Source organism: Geotrypetes seraphini, chromosome 9, assembly GCF_902459505.1.
Source record: "Geotrypetes seraphini chromosome 9, aGeoSer1.1, whole genome shotgun sequence".
Classification (NCBI taxonomy): Eukaryota; Metazoa; Chordata; class Amphibia; order Gymnophiona; family Dermophiidae; genus Geotrypetes; species Geotrypetes seraphini.
The window spans coordinates 58,036,478-58,059,800 of NC_047092.1; the positions used below are offsets into that span (position 1 = coordinate 58,036,478).

The following is a 23,323-nucleotide window of genomic DNA, read 5'->3' on the forward strand; positions in this document are numbered from 1 at the left end:
CAGAGTAAATTTGTATGTTAGCCTACAATTAGAGAAAATATATAGAAATAAAGCAAAAGGAATATAGGTGATACCTTTTTATAGTCCGATTAAAAGGTATTACCTTTATTCCTTTTGTTTTGTTCTATTTCTATTTATTTCTATATAATTTTTATAAGATCAGAGTAGAAATTTGAAATGAAATGAAAGAAAAAAAAATCAAATTAAGTTGTTTTTCCTTCAGTTTGTTTCTAATGGAAAGCATACTCTCCCCCCCCCTTCCAAACACACTAATGGGGTCTTCTGATAAAGATTAGCGCATGTAATCTGTATCAGAGCACTTAGGAATAAAATGAGTCCTTTAGCAAATAACATGCGCTAATCTTTAGTACAAGACCCCCCCTAAATCTTTAAGAACATAAGAGTTGCCTCCACCGGGTCAGACCAGAGGTCCATCGCGCCCAGCAGCCCGCACCCGCGGCGGCCCATCAGGTCCATGACCTGCTAAGTGTCCCTGCCTTTCCTGTACCTATCTCTATGTCTATCTGTCCCTGCCTTTCCTATACCTGTCTCTATGTCTATCTGTATCCCTCAATCCCCTTATCCTGTAGGTATTTATCCAAACCTTCTTTGAACCCCTGTAGCGTGACCTGCCCTACCACATCCTCCGGGAGCGCGTTCCATGTGTCCACCACCCTCTGAGTAAAGAAGAACTTCCAAGCATTTGTTCTAAACCTGTCCCCTTTCAATTTCTCCGAGTGCCCCCTTGTATTTGTGGCTCTCTTCAGTTTGAAGAATCTGTCCCTGTCTACCTTCTCTATGCCTTTCAGGCAACCAAAACATTTATGTATCATTTTTATCCACTGTTTGTCAATTTTGCACAGATGGAGAGACATAATTAAAACATACGTCTAAGTTTGATTTGAACATATGGCACTAAGCCCCTAAAGTTGGCTCTGGGAAAATGTCCATTCTCAAAAGGCAAATCACTATGAGGGGCATAATAAAAAAAAGTCTAAGTCCTCTTTTGTCTAAGTCCCTAGACGCTGAAGTTGGCAGCAGGGAAGTGTCCATTCTCAAAAGAAACGTCCAAAATGAGGGGTTTTTTTTGAGAATGGTCTACCTCCACATTCCAAAACCAAAGAAAATTGACCCCAAAGTATCCACAGAGAAGAAAATCCAGACAAAACCCAAAAAACACAGTGGGCTTTATTGAGAATGTCAAGGTCTCATCATTATTAGTCTCATCTCCACATCACTGTATCTTTCATCCCACATCTTATTTGCGCATGATGTCACTCACAGTTTTAGATTCAACATTATAATCATTATCTTTTATAGCTTATACATCATGTTAATGTACCTTCCATTATTTATAGGACCCCTGAAGAAGACTTTTTGTCAAAACATGGACCGTGTTGGGTCCTGCGCTCTTAGCAAATTAGGTCCATCAGGTTTTTATGTGGATTATCTTTTTTTATGTGGATGATTGCATTGTATCTTTGGAACTTTGACATTCTTAATAAAGTCTATCTAAGGAACATCGTCACTTCACAGTGTTTTTTTGGTTTCCTCTACCTCCACGTTCAACAATGTACTCACTCAGACTGCCACTACATCTATCCCTACAACACATTCCTGAACAAAAAAATCACCCAAGTCCCAAATGCCCAAACTCTAACCTTTTAGGCGAAGGAGGAGCCAGTCCTTTGCCTAAAAGCAGGATTCTGCAACCTATGTCTGTCAAAAAACAACGCTAGTTACAGAATCCTGTAACTGGCCCACCCTCCACCACAGCGATCACAGCAGGAGAGATGCCTAATCTATCCTGCCGTGATTGTGATCCCCCTGAACTGCTGAGAACTGGCAGGAGAGATGCCCAATCTCTCCTGCCGGCACCCCATCCACCTGCAACCCCCCCCCCAAATACCAGCAGGAGGGATCCCAAGCCCTCCTGACGAAGATGCACCTCCAAATCGCCCACCCCCCGACAATACCAGCAGGAGGGATCCAAAGCCCTCCTGCCGACGGCGCCCCCGAACCGCTCCTCCCAAAAAAGGTGCACCCTAGTGAACCCCTGAATACCCCCAAATGGCCCCCCTAACCTCGGACCCCCCAGCTTATCTTAACGTTGGCCAGACAAATGGGTTCCCAGCCTGGCCGTCTGGCAGGCCTTCCATCCTCAGAATGGCGGGCCTAGGGCCTGATTGGCCCAGGTGCCTAAGGCCTGCCCATAGGAGGGACCTTAGGCACCTGGGCCAACCAGAATTTGGCCAGTTGCCTAAGGCCCATCCTATGTGCAGGGGCCTTAGGCATATGGGCCAACCAAATCTTGGTTGGCCCATGTGCCTAAGGCCCCGCCCATAGGAGAAACCGAGAATCTCATGAGAATCTCAGAGAGAATGGGAGCCAGAAAACCTTGAGCATGCGCAGATGCTCAAGGCCCCACAGCAGCCCAGCAGAAATCAGTGGCAGGCTCTTTCGGTACTGGCACATCCTGTGGATTGGTGCTGTGTGCCGGTGTCTTGTCCGCTTGAGGTAAGGGTTTGGGCCATGGGGATGAGGTGGGGGGCGAAGCCGGTTCCCGGGGGTGAGGTGAGGTGGGATGGAAGCGCACCAGTGGCCTTGAGGGGTGTCTTTTGGGGATGTGGTGGGGTGCGGTGGATGTGTGCCAGTGACCTCGGGGGGGGGGGGGATCTTTTTGGGATGTGGAACTTGCTTTGATATACGAACATGCTTCTGGAACGAATTATGCTCGCAAACCAAGGGGTGTGTGTCTATGTCTGTGTGTGTGTCTGTGTGTGTGTGTGTCTTCCACAGAACTCAGCCAAGTCTTATGAAAGTTATTGTCGTGTCATGTCCTGAATGAAGTTGATGTAAAATGTAAATATTTCCCACTGCATCACAATACTACTTTGTGAAAATGAATTGTGAACTGAATAAAAACATCAAAACGTTTTATGGTATATCTTGCACAAAAATGTAAAGTCAAAAAGTAATGTTTCAATTAAGCAGATGTTTAAAGTGCGCCAATTTTAATCAGTCTAATTGCCTCTTTAATTGATTGTGTTATTTAAAAGCAATTAAAATGTCATTAAAAAAAAAGATGGTGCCTCCACAAATAGCACCAGAACTATGATTATGGAGGCGCCTAGCAGTGCCTAAGGGTAAAATGGACATAGTCGCAATTCTCATCACACTTAGGTGCCAGAAATGTAGGCCTTGAAAATCCTGGCCTAAATTTTCTGTGCTTATTTGTCTAAGGACATATCCTCTTGTATAATGAACCTACAATCCTGGGCCCACACTGTGCAAATGAAATTGAATGAGTCCAAAACAAGACTTCTTTGGCTCGGTCCAAAACTAGATCACCTACCCACCTCCATCTCACTACCCTCTGGCTCCTCTCTGCAGCTTGAGTTCTCGAGCAAGGTCTTGGGCATCATCATTGATTCCACATTGTCCTTCAATGATCACCTCCAATTCTTGGTAAAAAAATGCTTTTTCAGCCTTCACATGCTGAGGAAAGTTAGATCCTGCTTCCATCAAAAACATTTTACCCTCCTTGTCCAATCCATCATCCTCTCCAGATTGGACTATTGCAACTCTATCTACTTAAGCCTAACTAAGAAAAACCTCCACAGACTCCAAAGGATTCAGAATGCCACGGCCAAGCTCATCTTCGCTAAAAATAAATTTGACCATGTCTCCCCGCTCCTGGCCAAGCTCCACTGGCTTCCGATAATCGCCAGGGTCCACTATAAATGCGCCTGTTTAACTTTCAAAATCCTATATGGTATCCTCCCTCCCTTTATCCCTCTTTCTTGGAATTCCTCAAACCCTAATACCACCAGATCCTCCCACAAATTAAAACTATCCTTCCCCTCGCTAAAAGGCATTTCCCACACAGGAAAGCTAGGGACCTCCCTCCACTTCAAAATCACTGAGCTCTGGAACAACCTTACCCAGTGGCGTACCAAGGGGGGGCGGGAGGGGCGGTCCGCCCCGGGTGCGAGCCCTGAGGGGGTGCTCCGGCATCCGTTCCCCCCCCCCCCGATGTCTGGTTCTTCTTCTCTGGCCTCCCTGCACCATTAAGAGTACCAAAGCAGCCTGCAGCAAGATTGCGATGTCAGCGATCTTGTGCTGCTTCATGCTGTCCTCCGCCGCGGTCCCGCCCCCTCCACTGACATCAGAGGAGGGGGGCGGGTCCGCGGCGGAGGACAGCACAAGCAGCTCAAGATCGCTGACATCGCGATCTTGCTGCAGGCTGCTTCTACTCTAAATGGTGCGGGGAGGCCAGAGGGGAAGAACCGGACGTCTGGATGGGGAGTGGGAGGGGGGGCGAGCGGTCCTTCGGGGTGGGGTGGGCAGGCAGACCTATAGGGGGAGATGCAGGCCTTAAAGGGGGGGGACAAGCCTTCATGGGGGAGACAGGCTTTCGGGGGGGGGGCAGGCAGGCAGGCCTTCAAGGGGGGGACAGACAGGCAGGCCTTTAAGGGGGGGCAGGGGGTGGGACAGGCCTTCAAGGGGGGGACAGGCCTTCGGGGGGGTGCAGGCCTTCTGCGGGGTGCAGCCTTCGGGGGGGGTGCAGGCCTTCAAGGGGGGGACATGCCTTCATGGGGGGAGACAGGCTTTCGGGGAGACAGGCAGGCAGGCCTTCAAGAGGGGGACAGGCCTACAAAGGGGTGGGACAGGCCTTCAAGGGGGGAGACAGGCCTTCAAGGGGGTGCAGGCCTTCGGGGGCGTGCAGGCCTTCGGGGGGTGCAGGCCTTCGGGGGGGTGCAGGCCTTCGGGGGGGGGTGCAGGCCTTCGGGGGGGGGTGCAGGCCTTCAAGGGGGGGACAGGCCTTTGGGGGGACCCTGGTGTAGAAGTACACAGAGGGAAGGGGGTGTTCAAAGAGATGTGCATATGCCAGACTTTGGGGGGGAAGAAATAATGGGTCTGAAAATAGAGGAGAGGGAGAGAGATGATGGACCATGGGATTTAGGGAGGGAAGGAACAGAAAGGGAGAGAAATTGGACAGAAGGGATGGTTTGGAGGAGGGATAGAGATACTGGATAGGAGGGTAATTGGGAAAAGAAAGGGAGAGATGGTGGGCCCTGGGTTGTTGGGGAAGGAGGGAGAGATGCCGGATGAAAGGGTAGTTAAGAAAAGGTGGATCTGTGGAGGGAGATGAAAAAAAGGAAAGATACCAGACTTCCTGGGGAGGGAAGGGAAATGGAAAGGGAGGACAGAGATGGCAGATGGATGGTTAGCATGAAGAAAGAAGGAGACCCTGGCAAGCAAGTTATCAGAAGACAACCAGAGCCTGGGACCAACAAGATTTGAAAAATAACCAGACAACAAAAGGTAGAAATATTAATTTTATTTTCTGTTTTGTGATTACAATATGTCAGATTTGAAATGTGTATCCTGCCAGAGCTGGTGTTAGACCGCAAACGTGAGCTAGGATTTAACAGAGAGAGGAAAAGTCCTTTTTGTTTCTTTATTTTATTTACATCACAGCGCCAGTGTGGTTAGGAGAAGCCAAAGGGGGTGAAAAAGCTATAAAACCCACCAGGATTTTTGAAAAAAATCACCCAACTGGGCAGAAAAATCGAATCGAAAAACCAATTAAATAGGCTGAATCAAAATTTTTCTTCCTGAATCGGGCCGTTTGCGCTACTGTCTCAGACTTTAGGACCTGGGATTGGGGAGAGATGGCATCCTCAGTACTTTATAATGCAAGTGAAATGAGGATTTGGTCAGACTTTTGAAGGGTCTGCAGAAGAAAAATATTGTATAGGCCGGGGACATGAGACAGCAGGAAATGGGAACTTTTCTTCCTTCTATTTTTGTGAATGGAAAGGCTGAGGATGTCATAGAGTTCATTTAAAATATGTGCTTTATAAAAAAAAATATAATAATGTGTTTTATAAAGTTTATAAGCATTGCTGGCCTACCCAGTGAGGTGTTCCTAGTGGTGGTGGTGGTGGTGGCGGCAGTGTGTCAATGTGTTGAGAGGAAGAGGTGGTCTGGGAAATTCTCCTGAGCAAACTCCGGGCCCATTTCCACCCCCCAGTTAGTCCACTCCACTCAACTGGTTCACACACTGAGTGGGTCTTTGGGTATTGTGCCTAGGTAGTTGTTTTGGGTTCTCTTCCAGTGGTTTGTCAGTATCTCCTTGTGGTCCAAGGAAGGAAACTTTGTTAACCTTAGCATTGACCTTTTGTAACAGTGCTGCTTGTGTGGCATTAGGCTATCTAGTGATCGAAAGAAAAAAAACAGACCTTTGCACATTTTTGCACTATAGGTGGGTGTATGATGAGATTCACATTTCCTGCACAGCTAAGTCTGTGTGAAGTTCCCTTGTGTTGTATTTGACATCTAGCAAGGTCTCTGTTTGGAAGGAAAGATCTAAGCTTAAAAATGAAGTGACCAGAAGTTATGGTAAAAGCAGATAGCTTAGATGGTTTTAAGAAAGATTTGGACAAATTCCTGGAGGAAAAGTCCATAGTCTGTTATTAAGACATGGGGAAGTGTCTGCTTGCCCTGGATCGGTAGCATGGAATGTTGCTACTCTTTGGGTTTTGACCAGGTACTAGTGACCTGGATTGGCTACCATGAGAATGGGCTACTGGGTCTGACCCAGTTAGGCTATTCTTATGTTATGTTCTCATCTGTAGGGGCCTTTGGTTTCACTTCTTATTTTAATGTATTTTTTTTCTGGGAACTTATCAGTGTTTTTTATAATGGGAACATAAATGCAAGAGAATTAATGTGTGTGGAATGGGGGGGGGGGGGGTAACTGATTTCTTCAGCTAAATAATTAAATCCACCTCAACCAGACATAGGAGAACTCGCACACCATTCACACACCCTCCATCCAAAAACGTCAAAAGAAAAAAACTGTTCGACAACCTCCTAACACTCGACCCCCGACTCTACAACCTATTGACCTCGACCACAGACTACAAAACCTTCAAAAAAGAAATAAAAACCCTTCTATTCAAAAAACACATAAAACCGAACTAACACAATCAGAACTGTCCCAAGCATCACCTGCAACTACTCCATACGTACTTCTGATGTCATGACAATTCAGACATAATTTATGTTATATTATGTTTGGAATAATGGTTACATATATGAGGTTAAATAAAAGAATATTTTCACTCCCTGTTTCTATTCTGATCATTTATACCGTTTCATGGTTATTACAAAAAATATTTTTTACATGGAGGGTGGGTGGGGTGGTGTCAAAAAATGATGGGCCCTGGGTGCCACATACCCTAGGTACGCCACTGACCTTACCTCCCCTCTTCGGAACTTGAGCTCTCTCCAAGTTTTCTGCAAACATCTGAAAACCTGGCTTTTCTCAAAAAATGTAAGTCTCCCTCCAACTTTGGAATCAAGGAAATTCTTATATCTTGGCATCCCAAGTCCTCTAAATTTTCTTCACTCTTCTACCTCTAACCCTCTGTTGTAGTTCCTTCCTATTTAGAAACATAGAAACATAGAAAGATGACGGCAGAAAAGGGCTACAGCCCATCAAGTCTGCCCACTCCTACTGTAAACCGCGTCGAGCTCTACCTAAGGATTAGATTAGATTAGATTAGATTAGATTCAAAAGCCAATAATCCTGTTAAATCTGCAGTTTGAAACTCTCCTCCTGAATTTTTGTAGAATTATTTCCAGGATATGCTTAAACTGGGGGAGGGAGGGACAATGGTTGCAATACTGTAACTGGGTGTTCCAATTAGGTGCCTGAAGGGGGCGCAGTAGGTACCAATCCTGGCACCTAGTTTCTATTATAGGTTATAGATTAGTGACTTCTGTAATAAACTGAAGGGTTTTTACAATGTCAGCTATTACTTTAGTAAACCACCTCCCCCACACCAAATTAACCTAAAATTAAATTGAGCCTGTCTATTAACCAAAACCTTTTTCCAAGGACTGAGCAGGACCAAGGAAAATATAATTAACATTCCCATATTTAACTAAACATGTACAGGAAAATTTCAAAAAGAAAGTTGCTTCAAGGGAAAACAATCTTTTGTGTAAATAAAGAAACATTTTACAGCATAATTTGGGTGCTTGCACCATGTCCTGAAACACCTGCACACATTGGCAAAAAAAGAAAAAAAACAAACCTACTTTTTCAAGTAAGCTGTCTTAAGTATTGCTTTAGAGGTTTACGCTGAAAATAACTGAATTTCAACTACCCTTGATCAAGCATTCACTTTCCACAGTAAATATTTCCTGGTTGCTTCTTATAAAGGTTTCATTGAACAATAAGCACAGCAAGCCTTTCTTTTTATTTAAATCTAAGATATGAAGTTCTAACTACTTTATATCATATTTGTTTTCTTTTATCTTTAGAACCATGGGATACAGAAACAAATATGTGAGAATTCCAGGAGGCCACGTGTGGGTAGAAGGTGATCACCATGGGCATAGCTTTGACAGTAATTCTTTTGGACCGGTAAGTCATCTGCATCATTTTGAAACTAAAATTTGAAAATGAAAACACATCAATCATATATCACTGCAAATAATATCTTCTTAGATGAAATATAAAGAATCACTGCAGATGGGATATATATATATAATCAATTAAATATACATTTATAAGGAAGACAGTAATAAGAAGACAATCATTTCTGATATCTCAAAAAATCTGTAGCATGCTGAGGTCAGGACTAGAAAACAGGAAAGCTAGTGGAAATTTTCTGAAAGAAGAGGTGTTGGGTTGGTGCAAGTGGGCAGTTCCATATTTTATTCTGGCTACAATATAGGAAAAGAAACAGAAAATTTTTACATCAGTGAAAAAAGATTCCAGGTCAGCAGCTTTGTAGAAAATCACCAATAATGCTAGAAGAAAGGAGAGCAAATGCCTGACATGGGGGGGGGGAAGGGGGGGTGGAGTTTGTAAGCAGAAGAAAGAGAGAGAGAGAGAGAGGCCTGGACCAAAGGGGCAATACAGGAGGCAGATACTGGACTATGGGGGGGGGGGGGGAACAGACAGAGGGTGAGAGACCCTAAGGAAGAACAGAGAGGTTCAAGATCATAACAGAGGAGGGAGAGAGAGGAAGACCTGGAACAAAGGTGGTGGTAGGTACAAAGGGGAATTGACACTGAATCTGGGGAGGGTGTAAGCAGAGGGAAAAGAGATAGAGACCTGGACCCAAAGGAGATGGGGCTGGATTGTGAAAGAAATGTTGGATGCACAGTCAGAAGGAAGTCCAACCAGAAACTATTTTAAATCACCAGACAACAAAGGTAGGAAAAAATGATTTTATTTTCCCAATTTAGTGATTGTGTCAGTTTTGAGAATTTATATCTGCTGTGTGTATTGTGTGTGTATATGAAAAATGAAAGGTAAAAATTGCATTACAATTAATAAAGGGGGCAGGATCTGGGGCAGAGCTTGGGTGGGTTTTGGGCGGAGCTTGGGAGGTCTGTGGTTGGGGGTACTTAGCTTGAAGTAGTTGAGAAACATTGGTGTAGGCAATCAGCCACCGCCAGTGCCTCTCCTTCTCTCCCACCCTCTTCCATGCTGGCATCCCCGACTGGCGTCTCAGGGCCTGTCTGGAAGGCCTCTGCGCATGCGCGGATGTCGTGATGATGTCATGGCAACATCCACGCACCTCCAAGTGCCTTGAGCCATGGTCACTACCTGCGGCCATCGCTACATTTTCCGACTTTGTTGCGGCCCCGGATCATTTTTGAATTCTGCAGGCCTGCCTTAGTGTTTTGTGTGTAAAATAAAATCTACGTCGGTTATGAAGCCTTTTATAGGACGTACACAAATATGTTGCAGTATATGAGCTTAAAATTATACACTTGGGCCCAGATTTTCTATAGGGGGCTGATAGCAGCCGCCTAAAAAGTGGCCACCAATCGCATGCCAATCACGTGACGGCGCCCGATAGAAAATCGTGCCTCCACGAAAGATTGGTGCCAGAAAGTAGGCCAGGGTTTTCCAGGCATACAGTTTTGGTGCCTAGTTCTGTTGTGAATCGCGCCTATGTAGGCGCTTTACAGTGCCTAATGCCCATAGTGGCATTAAGCACTGTAAAGCACCTATGTAGGCACGATTCTGGTGTCTTTTATTTAGGCGCTGGCAGGCGTTTTAATTTTACCATTTTCCACTGTTTTAAATGGTGTTTCTCAATTAACTTAGGTGCCAGTAGGTGCCTCAGTTTCAGTGCTGTTTATTGAATATCCCCCTCTAGGCCTATTTACTGTTAGGAAATGACCCTTTATACAGTATAATCTCGTAATAACGGACTTCTAATAACTGGAAAAACAGTCCGTTATATCTAGAGTTGCATTTTTAAAAAAACTTTATTTAGGTCAACTTGAAACAACGTACACTCGATGAACAGTCACTGCACAAGCCTATCAGCAGCATCAATAACAAAACTCAGCAAAACATTGGTATGGCATGAAATGATTGCAAAACCAGAATACTAAAAGATGTTCTAAAGCATTATGTTGTACTGTCCTAGAAAGAAAAATACTCTGTTATTTTCTTCTGGGCTGCATTTTGATGCTATATCACTGGCACGCCACACGCCTTGTAGGCGTAGCCTGCATGTCGGTTTTAGCCGAAACAAAACTACAGCTAAAAGCGGCTCTGGGGACCAAATTGGTTGCCCGTTATATCCGAAAGTCCGTTATATGCGAGTCCACTATATGCAATGATTTTCTGTATGTTTATAAAGGCGCACGGCCGGGACCAATGGACTTCGTCCACTATAGGTGAGGTTCCATTATAAGCGAGTCCATTATAACGAGATTATACTGTATAAATAAAAGAGCAGAATAGTAACAAAACCTAAAAATGGGAGATGCAAAAACACTGAAGAGAACAGATCTCCCAAAACCCCAAGAAATGGAACTAGAAAAGGGGGAGAGACAATCTGTAGAGTGGCTATTGTGCTGACACTCAGAAAACTAAGTAAGATAGTTACTATCTTACTTAGTTTTCTGAGTGTCAGCACAATAACCACTCTACAGATTGTCTCTCCCCCTTTTCTAGTTCCATTTCTTGGGGTTTTGGGAGATCTGTTCTCTTCAGTAAATAAAAGAGCAAGCAGTAAAAGTGGGAATGATTCTCTAGGCTCACCTCTACCCATGTCGATATTCTTTCTCCTTTTCTGTCTGCCTCTCTTTTTTTTTTTCTCCCTCCTCAATTCTGATTGTATGTCCTTCTAAAATTCCAGTTGTATTGTGTGGTTTATCTGGCATTTTATTGTTTTCTCACGTTTTGCTTTGTGCTGATTATATTGATTGATATTTTTGTTTTGATTGTACCATATCTTCACCATTCATTCAAAAGTTATACTTTCAGTTATTAGTGTCAGTTATTACTGATGTTTTCTACATTTGCAAACTATGCTGAATTATTCTTAGGGTGAATAATGAATATTTTTATGATTTATACAAAGGCTAAGGAAAGAGAAGGTAAAAAAAAAAAAAAAAAGGGTGCATTTTATATTTAAGAAAAAGAACCATAAACAGTGTATCTGGTTATATTGCTCCAACACTGTTTTGTTTGGTAACATTATTAATTGATATTTGCATTTTTTTAAATTTATACATACTGTGAACATGAAAGAAAAGCTAATTTATAAGCACGTCTAATAGAAAAGTTGATGAATGTATAATTTACTTGACCAAGGATTAGCATACTAATTAATTCTTTTGGATTAAATTATTATAAAGTCCTTTTTTTAGTCTTTTGAAAGAAATGCTTTGTACTACACTAAAAATAAAATGTACTGCCATTGCTTTGATAATATTTGTTTTAATCTAAGTTTGCAAATAAGTCCTATGTGCAATTTGTGATAAGGTAGAATGTCTATTTTGAAAAGAAGCCAATAACTATGAAAAGGCCTAAATAATATTTTTCATTAAAAAAAAAAACAAACCAAAAACTATTTTTTTCAGTTTAATTATTATCATGCGCAAACAATGCCAACAGCAGCCTCTGATATCCTTTTCCTCTATTAATCAGTGCTGTCTTCATTAGTAGGTTAGAGAAAATCTCTTTGGGAATAAAGCCAATACATTTATACTATATACCACCTTATTTTGGTTTAATTGTAGTAATACTCAGGTGTAATAATGCATAAAGAGCTCCTTTTACGAAGGTGCGCTAAGCGTTTTAGCGCACGCACCGGATTAGCCCGCGCTAGCTAAAAATCTACCACCTGCTCAAAAGGAGGCGGTAGTGGCTAGTGTGCACTATTTCCGCGTGTTAAGGCCCTAACAAGCCTTCGTAAAAGGAGCCCAAAATGTGCTGACAAATGGGTCCACTTTTTGAAGTGACCAGTTGATGTCTTTTATTCTTCATATAGTCATTCATTTTACAGTAATTGAGTTTAGACAAGTATTTGTTCTTTCAATGAAGAAATGATGGACAATCCTCTCTTTTTGAAAATATATTTATTTGACCTAAGAGCACCTTTTAAAAACATGCATACAGCAAAATAAAACCTCTAAAATACATATAGATCAATTTTTCAAGGGTTAGGATTCTAACTTTGAAAACCAACTAGGGCTCAAATCCTAAAACGTATCTAGCTATAGAAGTGGTTTTAAGCAGCAAACAAAGAGCATGGAGGGGCATAATCGAAAGGGACGTCCATTTATGTCTAACTCACAAGTCGTCCAAAGTAAAAAACAGCCTAAGACACATTTTCGAAAAATAAGTCCAAAATTTTTTTTGTTTAGAAAATCGTCTAATTATACGTCCCGCCGATCTGATCGTCCAAGCCGCTAAATCGTCCATCTTTATACCACATTTTCGGCCAACTTTTTGTCCAAGTCAAAAACGCCTAGAACAAGCCCTGTTGGACATGGGGGGGGGGGTCTGCAAAGTGATGGACTGCACACTCAGACATGCCACCTAAATAGTGGGGTACCTTATAGGGCACTGCTGTGAACTTCACAAAAAGGGTGCCATGTCTTCTCCTCACTACAGCTCCCTTATAGGTTATGGTGAGCCCCCCCAAACCACCTCCAGAATCCCCTATACCCATTTATCTACCACCCCAATAGCCCTTATGGCTTCAGGAGCCACTTATATGCCAGTAAAAAAGGGTTGTGAGGGTGTATAGGGCAGTGCACATGTTTCAGTATCAATGCAGTGATTACAGGGGCTTATGGGCATGGGTCCTCCTCTCTATGGGTCTCTAACCCACCCCTAAGATGACTTAAGCTGCCTCTGTGCTGGACGACTAGGCTTTCCTATGCCAGGCGGCCAGGTGATGATGGTCTGGAGGCTGAATTTTAAAGATGTGATTAATATTTTTATGGGGTGGAGGAAGGTCGGTGATCACTGGGATAGTGTGTGTGTGTGGGGGGGGGGGGTCTGTTTTTTGTGCTTGCAGTGCTTATCTGGTGACTTTAGGTTTTACATGGTCTAAGCACAAAGAAAACTAACCCTCAGGACTTAATAGTTGCCAATAAGTCCAAAATATAAATAAATCAATAATTGGCTTAACTGAATAGGTTCCCCCGGGAGACTGTTTAAACTTGAAAAAATGTAACAATGAAACAATCTATAAGTAAATGAAATTAATAAATTTAGTGGGCCTCAGTATGAGCTCTTGGAATGCCAACGGAGAATATTGAGTTTGGGCAGTGACTCATGGATGACCAGCATCAGACCAAAGTCTAAATGAGTACTGCCTCATACATCATTAGGCCCTTAATGTGCAAACCATGCTAGAAATAAAGCGCAAGAGAAAATCAAATTGAACAATCGTCCCTGGGAAGTAAACTATGATAAAAACTATATAAAGACTCCCAAGAAACTACCTGGTGTCAAAAAATAACTACCTAGTATCTAAGAATAAAGTACAAATGCTGAATAAATACTTAGTCCATGAAAATACAACCTAAGAAATAATAAATAAACAACCTGGTGTCAAGCCCCCTCAGTGGTTAGGGATATTTCAATAAATAAATAAATTAATCTATATATATAAAATCAGAGGTATGTATGTGTGTATGTATGTATGTGCCGCGATCACGCAAAAACGGCTTAACAGATTTGAACGAAACTTGGTATGCAGATCCCTCACTACCCAGGATGATATGTTCTGTGGGTCTCGCGGCCCACCTGCACAAGTGGGCGGAGCTACAAACAGAAAATCAGATTTCACCCATTCATGTCAATGGAAAAAATGTAAAAAGCTGCCAACGCAAAACCGGCTTGCCCGATTTGAACAAAACTTGGTATGCTGATCCCTCACTACCTGGGGTGATATGTTCTGGGGGTCTAGCGGCCCACCTGCACATGTGGGCGGAGCTACAAACAGAAAATCAGATTTCACCCATTCATGTCAATGGAAAAAATGTAAAAAGCTGCCAACGCAAAAACGGCTTGCCCGATTTGAATGAAACTTGGTATGCAGATCCCTCACTACCTGGGGTGATATGTTCTGGGGGTCTCGCATCCCACCTGCACATGTGGGCGGAGCTACTAACTGAAAATCAGATTTCACCCATTCATGTCAATGACAAAACTGTAAAAAGCTGCCAACGCATAAACGGCTTGCCCGATTTGACCGAAATTTGGTATGCAGATCCCTCACTACCTGGGGTGATATGTTCTGGGGGTCTCTCGGCCCACCTGCACACGTGGGCAGAGCTACAAACAGAACATCATATTTCACCCATTCATGTCAATGGAAAAAAAGTAAAAAGCTGCCATTCTCACAGTACTTCAAAAACGGCTTGACCAATTTGAACGTAACTTGGTATGCAGATCCCTCACTACCTGGGGTGATATGTTCTGGGGGTCTCTTCACCCAAGAATTTATATGTTCTTGCTCCTGGAGGTGAAACTAAAAATGTTGTTTATAATCAAGTTTTGTGTTTGCTGTATTGTATTCATTTTGTCAAATATTTCACATTATAATTTGAATATTGTACTTTTTATAAAGCTGTAAAAAAATAATTTCATTCACCACTATAAAGTATCTTTATTTGAATCCATTTACAGTGTTATTGCTATAAGTAAATACCCGTGCAACGCCGGGGCATCAGCTAGTGAAGTCATATAAACCAACGTTCATTATTTATGATAAGAGTATATTCTAAAAAGCTATGTAATACATGCATACATTATTAAACCAAAATAAATAGAAGATAAATAACGCTAAAAGACATGAATAAGAAAACATTGAAAAAGGCTAACCCTATAAATAAATATTACGAGTCAAAAATAATAATAATGCATGTAAAGGATAGCTGTTCATAACATCATTAAGTCGCTTTGCTTCAACAACATTCAAATAGCACCACAGTGAAGCTGTGGTTTATTCGAGGAGTACTTGATGAACCAGAAGATGGAAAGGTACTACCACTCGACAGAGCTCCGTTTCGTTCTCTTCATCAGGAGCGGAAAGTATTGAGATTGCTGCCGACAGAGGATTCTTTGCTATTGTCGGTTCAAAATTCCGGAGCGTGAAAACATTAAGAACTATCGCTACGGAGAATGATGGCGTCTCGGGAGTGTAAGAACACCATGGAGAGTCAGCACGGGCAGCGTTCTAAATACCGTAGTGACGTCAAAAAAACGTGCAACGTTGGGGAAAAAAACCCGGCGCATGCCAGAGAGCCATAATAAATTAATAAGTAAAACATTTGTCCATGTTTTCATTTAAGTCCCTTAGGAACATAAGATTTAAGGTGAAAAATCCAGAAATTCTCTCTTCTTAATAAATATGATTGCTTGTCCCCATTAAAAGTGGAGGATACTTGTTCCAGAATACACCATCTCAGCTGTGAAAAATCATGTTGCTGGGTAATGTTGTGGGTGACCATGGGAGCTGTAGTTTTGCAAGTCTTTAGGCAGCTCCGATGTTCAATGAGTCTAGTCCTAATACTGCGGGTGGTACATCCCACATATATAAGTTTACAAGGACATGAGATTACATATACAACATATTTAGACTCACAAGTGGTGTTAGATCTTAAGTCAGGGGTGTCCAATGTCAGTCCTCGAGGGCCGCAGTCCAGTCGGATTTTCAGGATTTCCCCAATGAATATACATGAGGTCTATTTGCATGCACTGCTTTCATTGTATGCTAATAGATCTCATGCATATTCATTGGGGAAATTCTGAAAACCTGACTGGATTGCGGCCCTCGAGGACTGACATTGGACACCCCTGTCTTAAGTGATAAATCTTCCCAGTGATCAGGTGAATCCACTGATTGCTTGAAATGGAAGTATTGCATACTGAACATTTGCCACAGGGTTAATGATAACCACTGCCCCTGGGAAGTTTAAACAGTCTCCCGGGGGAACCTATTCAGTTAAGCCAATTTAATGATTTATTTACAGGATCTAAGTCACAACGTCCAAGTTCCGTCGATCGTGGGCTGTATAACTTTCGGTTATACATGCTGTATGATTAAGTCTAAGCCGTCCCACGTCCCACCCAACTCCCGCCCTCAACACTCCTCCCAAAATGCCTCATTTAGCTTTAGTCGTTCAGCGGCACTATGAAGGCCTAGGTCGTTTAGAAATACGTCCAAAATCCGTATTTAGTATCTGCACTTGGACATTTTTGAGAAATATTCGTCCAAGTGCTGACTTAGGCCGGTTTTTGGATGTATTTCTCTTTCGATTATGAGCCCCATAGCATTAATTTACGGCATTAGGACTCTAACTTAGTGGCTGTGATGACCTATTATGCCTAGGATATCTAGGTTAGGGAAAAAAGTGGATGTCTGAGTCGGGATGTTCAAACTTTCATGGGTATCTCACTAATGGTTTGATGAATATGGAGCTTTTTTTTAAAAAAAAATAAATATATGTAACGCTATACAAGAGAATACACGTATATATACTGAACAGAATAAAATGCAATAAAAGATGCTCCACTTGGGATTTTTCACATGCAAGTGGCAGTACTTAACAGGTATAAGCTCCAAATTTGAAACTTAAAGATATAAGTGCCTGCAAATACTTGCATTTTGTAAAATTACACATAAAAGAGGAGTCAGTTGTGGAGTGGAGTTCCAAGCCTCAATTTTTGGCTTTTTGAGATGGTTTTAATAGCAAATAGATAAAAATACAATTGACACCTCACTCCTGCTTCAAAACCCTAGTTCTAAAGAAGTAATTGGCTCAAATTTATACATGATTCAGAGGAGATGTAAGTGCCAATGGGGACATTTTTCTGACATATATGTGATTCTCTCATATAATCCCCCTTTTACAAAACTATAACTCAGTTTTAGAATTTCTATGAGTATCGGAGCTCTTACTGCCTCGGCCAGTGCTAAAAACTACTCTATGGTTTTGTAAAAGGGGGAGAATGAGAAATACCTATATATTTTAAGGCTGCCTGCACCTTTCCTATACTTGTCCAGAACCTGTCTCCTTGAAAACTGTAGGTGCTGAGGATCTACGAGAGACATTCAATAATTTATCTACCTCAGTAGGAAAGGAGTTTTCTAAAAATGTTTGTTTTATTTTTCAATATAGTCTCCTCTCTCTGAGGTGTCCACTCTGTTGCAAATCTTCATGTCATCAGCAAAAAAACAAATTTTCTCTTCTAAGCCTTCAGCAATATTACTCACAAATATATTGAATAAAATCATTGACCCCCAATAGTGTTTCTTGGAGCACTACTCATCTTTCTTTCTTCCTCCATAAACATTTCCATATTCCACTTTAAATACCAAATAGATAAAATATGGCAAAAATATACCTATATACCCTGAGAATGGGTTAATGCTAAAATTTAGATGGATAACAGTAGCATAATAACTTTGTAGATGATGGCAGATAAAGACCCAAATTGTCCATCCAGTCTGCTCAACAGTCACATTCATTATCAATTCATGATTAAACTAATAATGCATGTGTTATAAAGTACTTGATAATTGTCTTTGGCATTTCTGGGACACGGATCATAAAAGTCTCCCTGACACTGTCCTTAGGGTCCAACTTCCGGAGTCGCCATTGAAGCCCACTCCAGCCTATCCGAAACCATCTTGTCATTACGGGACACATAGAGAATGACAAGGGGGCAAATTTGTTCCTCACAGGATCTATTTTCATCCCCGCCCTGTCCCTGTTCCCGCCCCATCCCTGCAAGCTCTGTCCTCATCTGCACAAGCCTTGAACACCTATGATTTTAAAGTGTTTGAGGCTTTACTGATGAGGACAGAGCTTGTATGGATGGGGCAGGGACTGGGACAGAACTCATAGGGACAGGAGGGGAATGGAGATAGTTCCCGCAGAAATGGGGACAAATTTGTCCCCGTGTCATTCTCTAGGGACACAGAATGTAAAAGTCTGCCCAGCAGTGTCCTCACGTCCCAGTCACTATCTGGATGAATTTATCCACATACAGTAAGAGAACTGTATAACTAGCATTCCTAGCTATAGTCATATCATTTTATGGTAGCTTATTCAACAGTCCAATTTATTTAGGTAGGTTGGTTGAAAATGTGTGTGATGATATCCATATAACTTATATTGATTTAACCCCATTTAGATGTTGTCATCTGTTCAGTCAAATTAAATAATTTTCTTTGAATCACCAAAATTTTCTATGATATTTCTCTGCTTGATCATACTAGATTACAGAATGCTTTAGATCAGTGGTTCCCAAACCTGTCTTGGGGTACCCCCCAGCCAGTCAGGTTTTCAAGATATCCCTAATGAATATGTATTAGAGAGATTTGTATACCTGTCACTTCCATTATATGCAAATCTCTCTCATGCATATTCATTAGGGATATCTTGAAAACCTGACTGGCTGGGGGTCCCCCAGGACAGGTTTGGGAACCACTGCTTTAGATAAATCTCCTGTAGGCCTTGGATTTTAATCCAGTGATCCTGGCGCTTGGATGAGCTAGTCTTTTATACTCACCACTAATAACAGGTTGTCCCTAGCATACTCTAATCCAGGGGTAGGGAACTCCGGTCCTCGAGAGCCGTATTCCAGTCGGGTTTTCAGGATTTCCCCAATGAATATGCATGAGATCTATTTGCATGCACTGCTTTCAATGCATATTCATTGGGGAAATCCTGAAAACCCGACTGGAATACGGCTCTCGAGGACTGGAGTTCCCTACCCCTGCTCTAATCCTTCCCCCCACCCCCCACCCAACAAAAGTTCTTTTTTGCTCCTGAATAAAATGTGTGACAGTTCTTTTGATTCTTCCATAAAACACATCTTTCTTGAGATAAACTCGTTCTGCTGTTTCACGAGGTAAAAAATAGAACGAACCAAACATCATTTAAAAATTGCCTTACTTGTCCTCTCTACAAAATAACAAAGCACATGCTGAGTTCCATTTATTTTCACTAAAGGTTTGTTTGTTTCCCACAACCAGCTACTCAATACACCGTGCTAGATACATAACGTTCTTTCAGGTTCCAAATCTCCTGCAGAAGCAATTGCCCTCCTGTTTTTTTTTTTCTAGCCTAAAATTAAGGTGCATGGCTTAAATGTACACCATTGATCTGTCCCTCCCCTCAAATGGAAAAAGCACAAAAAAACCAAAACGTATTCCTGCCAACTTTTATTTCAAAGTGATAGCTGTTATTAGTTAATGAAGATACTTAGGGCTCCTTTTATGAAGCCGCGGTAGCGGTTTGACTAGTGCGCACTAAACCGCCGGATGCGCTAGCCGCTACCTCCTCTTCTTGAGCAGGCGGTAGTTTTTCGGCTAGCACGGGGTTAGCGCATGATTAAACGTCGCGCACGTTAAAGCCGCTACCGCGGCTTCGTAAAAGGAGCCCTTAATGTATAACCCTTCTCTTCAGTTTGCAAACTGACAGACATTACTAATATGTCAATTAAGGGGCCCTTTTTCTAAGCTCCAGTAAGCACTAACACATGCTTACTGCAGGGTTAAAAGCACTACCGTGGGATGTGCTCAGGCATCCTGTGGCACTGGGGGCAAAGAGTAGGTATGCCCAGTGCCAATCAGTTGGTGTAGCTATATCACCATAGTAACATACATAGTAAATGATGGCAGATAAAGACCCGAGCGGTCCATCCAGTCTGCCTAATCATACATGCTCCATAAATTAATTATTTTGTTTAAATGGTCCTTTTTCTTAGATATTTCTGGGCCAGAAACCCATAGCCCTGCCCAGTAGTGTGCTTAGGTTCCATCTACAGAAGTCTCCATCAAAGCTCACTCCAGCTCATGTGATTACTCGGGAACCTTACCGTCCAGAAAATAGGCATTATTAAGGGCTTATGCGCTAATGGGAAAATGGGACCAGTTTACAGCCATGCTAAAAGTAGCCTCAGCACATGAGAAAGCCCCACACTGGGGCTACTGCAGACCACATTTTAGTACAGCTTAGTAAGGTCAAATCATTTTTTTATTAATGACAAAACAAAAACTAAAGAAACTTCATAACCACACCATGAGAACACAGAACAGATACATCAGGTAAGGAGTAATATACAACACCTAGTCAGTCATCAAGAATTTGCAAGCTTAATATAAACCCCCTCCCCCCTTTTTAACAACACCTCCGCGATCCCCCAACCCCCTGCCTCAGTGACCCCCCCAACCCCCACCCACAAGGTATGAGACTCCCCATTGAACACTGTGAGGAGGAACAGCAAAATAGAGACAGCTTTTAATAATTCTAACAAACCCAAGAACCAGTAAGAAAGAAAGATCTCCCTGAAACAATCTCTAACCCTTCAACATCCCAAGTATAACGAAACCAGCAGGCACACTCGTCAGAAACTGTACTCTGATACTCTCCGACAATCAACAAGCGACAACCCCCTCCCCTCTCAGACCAAAAAACCCAACAACTCCTTCCAATAGGTCTCCCCTTATATCCAATAGTACAGCTTAGTAAAAGGGCCCTTAGGCAAGCCACAATTCTCTAGTCCTTTGTTCTGAGATAAAAGTTATATAATTCATTATTTTAAAGTATAATCCTGTCTCTGCTAGGCCTCTAGTGATGGATTAATTATAATAGCCCACCCCCTAATGAAGTGATATTATCAAGGTGGTCCTGATTGTTAGCTAGGCCTTACACTTGCATCCAGACAATAGTATCATAACACCTTTTTTTTTCGTCAATGAATGGTTCCAATTTATTTTAGTATTTATAGACCACTTATAGCCTAAGTGGTTTACATTCAGATACTCAAGTATTTTTCCCTATCTGTCCCGGTGGGTTTACAATCTGACTAACGTACCTGGTGCAATGGAGTGTTAAGTGATTTGCCCAGGGTCACAAGGAAAAACACTGGGCTTGAACCTACAACCTGTAGGGATGCTGAGGCTGCAACCCTAACCATCAGGCTACTCCTCCACTCCATTCCTCATAGCTTTACATGAAACTAGAAAGGTCAAACATCTACATGAACTTTTGTGTCAAAAGAAACATTTTAACAAAAGGAAACTTTTTGATCCCTCATATAGATGCCTAACATCAGAAAATTATTAAAGGTACCTATGGGGGGTCAATATTCGGCAAGCAGTGCTCAGTGTTTTGCTGATCGTTGCCAGCGTTATATCTGGAAATTCAGTACTGGGCCAAGTCAGGGCTCCGGCATTGACTTTCCAGGTTTAAAGAGTTGGCGAACTCATAGCTGGTTAAATGTGATATTCAGAACTTAACTGGTTATGGCGAACTGACTTGTAAGCGGTTCTATATTTATGGTTACCTTAACCAGCCAAGTGCTGACTCTGTTCTCAAACTGCCCTCAAAATAGCCAATTTTGAGTTGGATGCTAATCAGCCATTTTTAGTGGTGCTAACCGGTTAAATGCTGTTGAATATGACCCAAGCTAGGGGCCATTTCTACTCTGTTAAATTGCCTTGGATATTGACTCCATTGTGTTACTTTACAATTACACATCATGGGGCTGTTGGAAAAAACAACTACTGTACATTTCTCTTTCTATTTTTTTAATATACAACTAATAATGCCGTATAACAACTGAGGAAATGACAAGATTTTTCATTAGAAAACAAATGTTTATCACATCAAAAGGACTGAGTCATTTGATCTCCCCCATTTCCAGTATTAAGGTTCAGTGACTATGCATCAGAATTGCTATGACATGAGCTATAAGAACAAATTACCTTAATCTGTTTGGAAGAAATATACTTGGTCTCTCTGAAAGAGTATTCAACCTGAACCAATTAACTAAATACATGCTTCTATTGACTTACATATTTTTTCAGTCAATACATAATTAAACTATGAGATCTGCTGCTATAAAATGTGGTTGAGGCAAGCAATTTAACTGTGGCTACGTTCCTAGAAGACAGTTCCATTAACCATTATTTATCAAGGTAATCTTAGGTGTTTCCACGTCCTACTTCTGGGAAGGAACAACTTAGATTGGTCTTTTCATTTTGAGATGTAACGGGTAACATAGTAAATAACGGCAAATAAAGATCTGAATGGTCCAGCCAGTCTGCCCATTAGTTATACCCATTAAAAATACATGATTAAATTAACTTGTCTCTTCTTTGATATTTTTGGGTCATAGAGTGTAAATTCCACCTGGTATTGTCCTAGGTTCCATGCTGAAGTTGCCGTTCAAGCTCACTCCAGCCTATCCAATCATCCTGTTTGTAGGATATCTATATAGAGTCTGGCCAGTAACATCCTCATGTTCCAAGTTACTGCAGTTCCCATTGATGCCCTCCCCTGTCCATCCTACACCAAATTACCACATATGGGATACAGACTGTGCAAGTCTGTCCAGTACTAGCCTTATTTCCAATTGTTGTCTCTTGTTGTAGACAGTATTCTGAGTTCAATAGGCCATTGGTCTGATTTAATGTCATACTTCTTAGCTATAATTTTTTACTGCTCAAAACATCATTCATGCTACTATAGTATCCACATTCACCTATAAAAACTATCACTTCCCTCTGTGGCTTTTCTTCTTGCTGTTTTCACCCCTCTCATGAACTGAATAGCTCATTTTCAGATCAATGGTTCATCCTATGTCACTTCAACATCCATTAACGCCTATATTTGAAACTTTTAAGACTTCTCCAAATTACTATTGGTCCATGTAGAATACTTATCAGCTCCTACTCCTGGCTACTCTTTATGCTTCAGGTCCTTTGTACAACCTAAATTTACATTTTATACCTTTCATAAAGTCCTGCGTTGGCCCATGGAGAAAGCCCCTTTAAAAATAGCCCTAGGCCTCCTGTGGGGAAAATAATGCATGCTGCCCACAATTTCTCTGTGAGAAAGGGAGGCTGGATTCTGGAATCATGCTGGAAAAACAAATATGAGAATTTCATTTTGAAATCTCTACACCAGCTATCCACAGCTTTAATCCACATACTTTTCACTGGCCCATAGAAAA

General features: G+C 41.9%; 1 protein-coding gene across 2 annotated transcripts in view; it reads left to right on the top strand.

Moving 5' to 3' along the window:
- IMMP2L (inner mitochondrial membrane peptidase subunit 2) overlaps positions 1–23,323 on the top strand; it is a 983,007-nt gene that overhangs the window by 832,291 nt on the left and 127,393 nt on the right. For both annotated transcript variants that reach the window (XM_033958069.1, XM_033958066.1), the window contains one exon: positions 8,341–8,443. In XM_033958069.1, coding sequence (XP_033813960.1) covers positions 8,341–8,443 — 103 coding nt within the window. The remainder of the gene's footprint in view (positions 1–8,340; positions 8,444–23,323) is intronic.